The 9,068-nt window shown below is 63.6% G+C and overlaps 2 protein-coding genes across 2 annotated transcripts; both read left to right on the top strand.

Annotated features, from left to right (window-relative positions):
* Window positions 1-71: 71 nt before the first annotated feature.
* Window positions 72-257, top strand: MNEG_6933 (hypothetical protein; the record flags this gene model as incomplete). The annotated part of the gene is made up of 1 exon (XM_014044596.1): window positions 72-257. A coding segment is annotated over one exon (186 nt), but the record flags the coding sequence as incomplete, so codon positions are not given.
* Window positions 258-2,079: 1,822 nt separating this feature from the next.
* MNEG_6932 (hypothetical protein) lies at window positions 2,080-3,837 on the top strand (the record flags this gene model as incomplete). Its single annotated transcript, XM_014044595.1, has 3 exons — window positions 2,080-2,178; window positions 2,755-3,091; window positions 3,374-3,837. 3 exons carry the CDS (start codon window positions 2,080-2,082, stop codon window positions 3,835-3,837), a joined length of 900 nt encoding a protein of 299 aa, XP_013900049.1.
* Between the last annotated feature and the right edge of the window lie 5,231 nt (window positions 3,838-9,068).

Here is a 9,068-nt window from a genome sequence, read left to right as displayed (position 1 = left end):
GCGCGAGGGCGGCCGCCGCGGCCGCCCTCGCGCGCGGCGGCGGCGGCGACCCGTCGGCCGCGCCGATGCAGCTCGGGTCGCTGCCGGGCGGCGGCGTCGCGTCGGTCGGCATGCGGCTGACGGGCAGCAGCGGGGGCCGGGAGCCGTCGCTGCTCGCCGCGGCGGCGATGGACTCGCTGCCAGGGGATGTGCTCATGGCGGATGATGATCTGCTCTCATCCCTGGACTACCTCCTCGGAGACGGCGCGGGCATCTGATCGCGGCCTGGTCGAGGTGCACCCCGCCCCAACCCGCGCCAGTCCGGTTTCGGCTCGGCCGGGCCTGGCCGGGGGCCGTTTTCGGGTGATGCAGGACGCAAGGGGCCGCCAGCAGCGCCCGCTGCTGTGCGTGCGCTTGGTGCTGGGAGCTCGTGGGCCGCGGGAGCTCATCGCAATTGTGTGCATCCCCGCCGGCCTGCGCAAGCTCCGGGCGAGTGGCAGGCATGCCCGCGCACGCACCAACGGCATGCCGGCCGTGGTGCGGGTGCGCGCGTGCCATGGCTGACCCATGCTCACGCGTTGGCCCGTCAGCGCGCTCGCCGGCCTGCTCGCGTGCTGGGCGCATGGGTCGAACCGTCAGCCAGGTCGGTGGCTGCTTCGCATGGCTGCTTCGCATGGCCGGGCTTCTAGGGCTGTGCTTGACAGCGGCGCCCGCCGCTCGCTGCTGCTGGGCAAGGGCCGCTTGGGGGCCGTCCCACGCGTGCGACGGGAGCGATCAGCAGCGCGCGGCCATGCACGCAAATGGCCATCTGTACAACCAGCATCAGGAAAAAGCAGCTTGTGCAACTAACGCATTTACATTCTTCAGCTGTCAATGAGACAGCAGGGGTGGTAACAGCTGGCAGGAAGGCAGAGGGCCATGGCGCTAACTCGTAGCCGGCGCCCATTGGCGCCTGCGCTGCTTTCTTTGGGGTCTCAAAGGCCAGGAGAGCACTGACTGCAACCACCTCCTTGTGCGTATTGGTGCGGCGCGCAGCACTGCGTTGTAAAGCAAGATGTGCGGTGCACACGATTATGCGAGGTGTGTGCATACGCAGGCTTCCGGGCAGCAGGTGTCTGTGCAGCCGCCGGCGCCATTGGCAGCCGGGGTGTGACCAGCTGCCGGCACTGGCAGCCACGGCTGCCTTCCAATGCAAGGAACTAAAAAGCGGCAAACGGTGTCCTGCAGGCTCAGGGCAAGGCGCAGGCACTTGCAGCCTGGAGCGAATGGACAGAGTGATGGTGCGCGCGGCTGTTCCGCGCGGCGTCTATGCCGCCTCCAACCTACTGCCAGGGTTGCGTTCACGTCTGCATGTCACCCAAGCTTTGATACATCTGTGTGCTGTGGTGGTGGGGTTAAGGAAGTGTGGCCAAGGGGAAAAGACGTAGATTCCGACCCGCCCGTGCTGGTCAACTTGATACCTGAGTGTTGCCCGTGGGCATGTGGGCACAGAACAATATGAAGCCCAACAACCTGGTTCAAGGGGCGTCCGACATTCACCGCGCGCTTGGCTCGCTGGCACCTGGTGTAGCTGATGTGTGGCGCGAGGGCCGTGGACTGTCATGACTCATGAGAGCCACAGGTGCATCAGTGCAGGGCAGCGGCCTACACATACACGCCTTACTTACTATTTCACAGCCTGTCTTCCCTAACACCTTATGATGTGCAACAACATTCAAAGCATACAAGGATACAGGAAACTGAGCGCATCGACACGCGTGCGGGGCACCCTCAGTTGCCAGGCGACGGGCGCGGCAACCTGCACAAACGGCTGCCCGTGTGCACACCTCGCGCCGAGCTGACTTGATCAACTTTTATCAGACCATTCATGATATGTGTATAGTCTTCCAGGGCGTCTCCGCCTGGCACGCATGACGTGCAACCCATGATGAGAGGCGTCCGCGTCCGCAAGACTTCCGAACGGGTGCTGTCGTTTTCCAGCCAAACTACACGCCCGATGCGGTTCACGTTCACAGTACATCTCTCGCTCGCAGCATAACAGCAAAGTATTCACCTTTTTCCGCTCCCGTTGCGCATCCACCGCCCAACCCAACAGCAACCATGTTCCATCCTCGTGCCGTAGCTGTTCCGTCCGCATCTCATCGCCAGCCGTCTCGGCGGTCGGCGGGGGCGGCGCCCTGGCCCACCAGCAGCCCCACGGTGCGTCCTGGCAGCCCCCATTATCCATGTAGCATTAGCATATGTAGCATGCACATAGCATGGGAACGTTTTGGAGCATGCATAAGGGCACATGGAAGTCAGCGGCCCGCACAGCAAGCTCCATGACATGATGGCACATGCAGCTCGCCGTCACATTGCCGCGGCCTGTACAGGTCGGCCCTGTTGTCACACTTCTCACCTCACCCCTTGCCGCGCCTTCCGTAGGTCGAGAGGGCCTGCAACGAGTGCGTTTGTGGGGGCCTCGGGTGTTGAAGATGAGGGTTTGCTCTTCACCCTCGAGCAGGAGGTGGGCGCGCAGCTTCGGGACAGCTGGTCGGAAACGGGCCAGATGGGTATGGACAGCTGGCGATGCGCTGGGCAGCCCCGGAGGCTGGGAAGCTACATATGGTCAATAGCTCTCTTACCTGAGAGCCGCTCTGCAGCATCTGTCAGCTGCTTCAGTACAGCAGGGACTGTGAGTGAAGTGAGGCATCTATCCCTGAGTCAAGTAAAAAAAGGTGGAGCTGCCCCTGATTCGTTGTGCTCCTTTCTCTCCCCTTCCTCTGCTCCCCAAAGGTGGCCGCCGATGGCCTCGCCAACTCGGGCCGCGACCTGTCCCTGGAAGCTTCCATAATTGACATCCAAGACCTGATGACGCCCCCCACTGACAGCGACCCCCTGCGCGGCCTGCGCCGCGCCGTGGCGGCCCATGCCGCCGCCCCTGCTGGCATCCACGACGGCATTGACGCGCTCGCCGCCAGCCTGGCACAGCTGCTGGAGGGCACTGGCGTGCGCGTGGCGGTCAGGGAGCCCCATGTTGCGGCTGCGGCGGGCGCGGCGCGGGCCGGGCGCGCCGCTGAGGCTTTTGTGCTGCGCGGACGCTTCATCGTGATCAAGGGCGCCGAGGACGAGGGTGAGCCGCCGTCATGCAGCTGCAATGCAGCTGCAACTATGCTATGCAGCCGCCACGCTGTCACCATGCAGCCGTCAGCCTGGATGCCTCTGTTGGCGCATACTGGTGTTGCAGACAGCTAGGTTGCAGCCCTTCTCTGTGCCCCGCCAGATGCAGTGGCGCGAGTTTGCTGCATCCACCTCCAGGGATGGCATCTGGCAACCCTGTGCACTGTGAAGCAGGGCTTCTTGCACCCCCCCTGCCTCACAATCCACATCATTGCACCCACTTTTTCCTCAACAGGCGTCATCGTGGACCCCTCCTTCCGCGAGGCCTTCCGTGTGGCCCCCGCCACGCCGGGCTACGAGCGCCTCGTCGACTCCCTCCCCGAGACTTTTGTCGGCGACGCCTGCACCCTCCGCCGCCTCGTCGCGCTCATCACCGCGCAGGCGGCGCGCTCCTACGAGGCACGCGGCCTGACGCAGCCGCCGTGGCGCCGCTTCTCGGCGATGATGGCGCGCTGGGTGCCGCCGCGCGCGCGCTACACCGACACGCTGGTCACGCCGCCGTCGTCGCCCCTCAAGCGCATGAACTCGACTGACGCGGCCGCCCTCGCATTCGCCACGGCCGACGAGGCTGCGTGCGGCGCGCTCGCCAGGCTCGCGCGCATTGCACCGGGCGCGGTCGCGACCGCCTTCGCTGCACCGGCGCGCGTTGTCCGCGGGTTTGACCTGCCTGCTGCGCCGGCTGGCATTGCTGCCATGTAGGGCATTCTTGGCCAATGTGTGGCAGCAGGCGGCACGCTGGCTCTCCTCATTACTAGAGGCTGCTGCTGCTGATCAGGCCGCTTGAGAGCAGTGAAGCGTGCGCATGGGCCACCCTATGAGCGTGTTGCCTTTCGATTGCGTTTCACGTGTGCGATGCGCCACTGGTCCTGCAGACCAGAGCACGTATGCAACATACTATAATACTGACTGGATTGCCTGCTTTGTCTGAGCCTGCTAATGGCGATCACGTGTGTGTGGCCTTTCCGCATACCATCTGGCACCTTTAAAATCCCTGACATGGCTGCGCAAGCTGAGTCAGCTCCATACACTTATCACGCCTGATAATCCAAGTGTGTAACCTCATAGCAGCCCTCCTGCCTATCAGGTCCTGGTGTATCTGAAACTTTGACATAGCAATCAAGCTGCAGGAGCATTTCAAGTTGCAGCGCACATAGTCCTGCAGGCTTCAACCTGTGCTGCTGTCTCTGTCGCAGTGCAACGCTCGTACCCGCGCTCTCCGCAAGACTTGAGATAATGCCACTGAGTCGAGGTGTGGCAAAACAGGCAAACTAAAAGGCACTGGCAACCTGCTGAGCAGGTGTTGCTGCATGCAATCAGTGTGGCACACAGCTGTGCTCTTGAGGAGGGCAAGGCATCTGGTGGACGAGCAGTCATGCGGCTGGCAATGCAGGAAGACAAATGGGTGGAGCGTTTCCATCGTATAAAACCCAACAGCTGGGTGGTGAGGCATGCAAGCAGCATAAGTTGTCCAGGTGGCTGAACGTCGGTTCCCGCCGCCTTGGATGGTTGCTGGTCGTCGGCATGCATTGAGCTAGGATATGATACTTGCTGGTGCCCTGATGTCAATATGAATTCAATTAGTTTTCTGTCGATGTGGATATCATACGTATAACCAAAAGCCGCACAGCCGTAAAACGTCTCGAGATCAAGATCATCCGCTCATCCCAAGTGGCATACTATTGCCCCTTAATCTTAGCTTAACGGTTTCACGCATATAAACGCGCACGCCCCAGCCATGTCCCCCACACCCAGCACACTGATCGTACGTCTAGCTGAAAGCGCGGCGAGCGCCCCTGCCTGCGCAGTCAGCGGCGGGCGATGGGAGTCGCAGTTTGCCAGCCCCGCCCTGAAGGCGTGCTCTGGCTTGGAGGTCGACCTCATGGCGCCGCTCACGGACGATGCGCTGGGCGCTCTAGAGAACATCGCCGCTTCTCCAAACCCGGCTCTGCGTGGGTTGGGCTTGGACGTGCTGGCTGCCGCCGTGTTTGGCAGCGCGCCCCGCATACAGCAGGTGAGTCACCCTTCCCTAGCTTGACTAGAGCCTCTTTTCATCACCGTGCATCATGCGTGGTGTGTCTTGTGCACATACATATTGCGCATCCAGGTCGCCGGTGCGTGACCCGTGCGCGCGCATGCGTGCGCGTGCGAGCTCATGGGGCAGCACGTGCACACCGGCGCGCCCGCGGATGCATGCGTGCATGTCAAGGTGGCAGGTCATGCATGCATCCATGCCTAACTTGCTTCGGGTGTTTGCTCAAGTCCAGGACAGGAAAGTGGTGCGGCATGCATTGACAGCACCCAAGCGCCGCCCTCATGCGCTCCGCCGCCACAGTTTGTTTCGCGACCCGCGCTGGTGGCGTGGGCGGTTCGCGAGATGTCAGACTCCCATTGTGCCCCTCCAATCCGCGCCAAGGCGATCACGGCGCTCTGCGGCGTGATCTCGGCTGTGCCATGCACCAGCGGGGCCGTCGTCATGGCCGCGCTCACGAAGCTGGCCGTCGTGCGGCTGCCCCTGGGCGCGACGGTGATCCAGGAGGTCGCGAGGCTGATCGCCTCGAAGGCCGCCGCGCCGCCGCCGACCGGGCCGCTGAAGGCGGCCGCGCAGCGCGCCCTGCCGCTCTTGTGCAGCCTCGCGGCGTGCGTGCCGCGCGCCGCCAGCGACGCGGCGCTGCGCACACCAGGCCTGCTCGAAGCGCTCGCCCAGGCCGCGCGGGGCCGCTGGTCGGAGCCGTGGCTGGCAAAGGCCGCAATCGACGCGCTGCAGAACCTCATAGCAAACGCCCAGATTGGCGGCTTCGACGCGGCCGCCGTTGCAGCCGTTGCAGACCATGCAAGCATGCTGCGAGCTCTCGCAACGCGGCTCGTTGCCGCAGCCCATGAGGCACCCGCCCAGCTGGGCGGCGCGACGCGTGAGATCGCGTTCTTGGGCGGCCGGGACCGGGGCGACCCCTCCAGCCACATGCCGCATGCACGCCCGCAGCCACTGCTGTTGCTCATGTCGTTGGTCGACAATGGCCGCGCGGCCGCCGTCGCACGGGCGAGCACTGTACTGGTCGCGGCGTCGCGCTGCTTGCGCGGAGGCTCGCCGCCTTTCAAGACTGGGGCCGCCGAGCTGATTGGGCGGCTGTGCGCCGACCGAGAGGCTGCAGCCGTGCTACTGCAGCTGCGCCCAGTGGCATTCAGCGACGATGTGCTGGCGGCTGCTGAGCGGCTGGCAGCGACCCCGCACTACCGAGCCGCCATATCAACCTTTCGCAACACGTCGCAAACATCTCGGCCGGGGTCGGGGGCAGCGGTACAGGAGGGGCGCGGCACTAATATGCATGGGGCTGGGCCGCCTGCAGCAGGCGCGGCGGTGGCCGCTCAAGGTGGTGCCCCGAGCCGCAGGAGAGGGCCGAAGCGGTGCGCCAAGTGCCGCAAGACAGCGGCAGAGGCGGGGTCAGCAAGGCTCAAGCAGTGCTCCCGCTGCAACACCGTGTACTACTGCAGCACAGCATGCCAGGTGGGGGCAGGGGGGTCACAGAGAACGTGGGGGCCTGCTTGTCACAAGACGGTCTCATCATGTGTGCCAGCAGCCGGGCCGACGGGCTGCAGCGAAGCTTCTGGCAGCTGTACTGCACAGGCACAAGTTGTCTCGTTTGGGCGGGCCGGCTCTGGCAATACGGTAGCTCTTGTACGATTCAAGCTGACCCATGCAAGCTCTTTGTACAGCTCTTGCCCGCATGTCCTACCTTGCTTGCGGAACGCTTTGCTGTGCAGGCTGCGGACTGGAAGGCTGGGCACAAGCAAGCTTGCATGCAGCAGCGGCCAGAGGAGGCGTGACCGCGTGGCCTGCATGGTCCATGTTGCGGTTGGCTGCCACATGCCCCCATGAAGTCTGTGGGTGTGCAAGAGGACTGTGCAGATGGCTGTGCAGAAACTTTGACCCGTGATTGGATGTAGTGAAACCACCGTCTAGGGTAAAATATCGGAGCTCCATGTGCATGCATGTAATGAACGCGGTACTGCTTCGGAGGAGGTGACAATGGGCGTTTCCCCTAACTTTTTGCACAGCCAAGCCACAAGGCAGCACTTGGAATACAGACAGATATAACTCCCGGGCCGAGGGCGTAGGCAGTGGCGGCGGCGGCGATTGCGCTCGAATCTGGAGGGCATCAGCAAGCTGCGTGACAAGGGTTGGTGGCTTGGGCAGCGCCGTCGGCCTCTATAGCGGCTACGGTACATGAACCAGCCAGAGCGCCGCGTCTTCCATGTGATAATGGGTTTGATCCTGAAATGCTGCTGCCGCTAGTACTTTTGGTTTGCGTCACACACATGAGCATGCAAGGTCAGCGAGCAGAGCGGCGTGCAGGTCAGCAAGCAGGGGGAGCATCCGCTTCTGGCAGCCTACCAACTCCAAGAGGCGGTACGAGCGCACGTACTTTGTTCTTGCTGCAAACTGAGTCAGCAACTGCGTTGTGAGGCATGCGAGCGCAGGAGGATTTCTTGAGCTTGCTGAACACTGTTTCCCGCCGCTTTTGGAGTGTTGCCGATCAGTGGCACGCATGCCGCTTCGGTACTTGCTGATGCCCCTGCGCTTTCGGATTCGATTCCACGAGTCTGCTGCCGATGTAGATATGTGTTTTTCTACACACCACAGCCTCAGCAGTAACACGAGTCGTGTCGAGCTGCAGATCATCCAATCATTTCAAGCGACGAACGACACTACCTTGAGCTGAGCTTATGTTGGCAAGCATCTAGACGCTCAGGCGCAAATCATGTCCCCCACGCCCAGCGTGGTCATAGTGCGCCTGGCCGAAAGCATGGCAAGCGCCCCAGCACGCGCTGTCGGCTGCGGGCAATGGGAGTCGCAGTTTGCCGGCCCCGCCCGGGCGGCGCGCGCTCGGTTGAAGGCTGACCTTATGACGCCTCTCACGGACGATGCGCTGAGCGCTCTGGAGGGCATCGCTGCGTCCCACAACCCGGCTCTGCGTGGGTTGGGCTTAGACATGCTGGCTGCTGCAGTGTCTGGCAGCGCGCCCCGCATACAGCAGGTGATTTGCCCTCCTCTAGATTCATCAGAGCCTGGTTGTGTATCCGTGCAGCACGCATAGCATGTCCTGTGAACATGCACACGGCCTGTCCAGGCCCCCGGTGCGTGAGGCGTGCGCACGTGCACAAGAGAGCGAGCTCTTGTCGGGGCTCGCGCATGCCCGCGCGCCCGCATATGTGTGTGTGCATGTCAAGGCTGCAAGGCGCGCATGCATCCATGCCTGCCTTTCTTCGGGTGCTTGCTTTAGGCCAGGACAGGCAAAGTGCTGCGGCATGCAGCAACAACACCCGAGTGCCGCCCTCACACACACCGCCACCTCAGTTTGTCGCCCGACCCCCACTCATGGCCTGGGCGGTGCGCGAGATGTCAGACTCCCGCAGCGCCCCCGCCATCCGTGCCAAGGCCGTCACAGCGCTCTGCAGCGTGATCTCGGCTTGGGCACGCAGCAGTGGGGCCGAAATCGTGGCTGCAATCACAAAGCTGGCCGCCGTGCGGCTGCCCTTAGGCGCAACGGTGATCCAGGAGGTCGCGAGGTTCATCGCCACAAGGGGGCCGCCGGCCGGCCCGCTAGAGGCAGCCGCGCGGCGCGCCCTGCCGCTCCTGTGCAGCCTCGCGGCGTGCGGGCCGCGCGCCGCCTGCGACGCGGCGCTGCGCACACAAGGCCTGCTCGACGCGCTCGCCGAGGCTGCGTGTGGCCGCTGGGTGGAGCCGTGGCTGGCGCAGACCACAATCAACACGCTGCAGAACCTCATAGCGCACTCCCAGACCGGCGGCATTGATGCGGCCGCCGTCGCCGCCGTTGCAGACCACCCAGGCATGCTGCGCGCTGTCGCCACACGGCTCAATGCTGAAGCCCATGAGGCACCCGCCCCGCTGGGCAGCGCAGGTCGCAACATCA

The sequence above is a fragment of the Monoraphidium neglectum genome (genome assembly GCF_000611645.1).
Source record: "Monoraphidium neglectum strain SAG 48.87 unplaced genomic scaffold scaffold01179, whole genome shotgun sequence".
In the NCBI taxonomy this organism is placed as follows: Eukaryota; Viridiplantae; Chlorophyta; class Chlorophyceae; order Sphaeropleales; family Selenastraceae; genus Monoraphidium; species Monoraphidium neglectum.
This window is presented reverse-complemented; position numbering and strand designations above follow the sequence as displayed.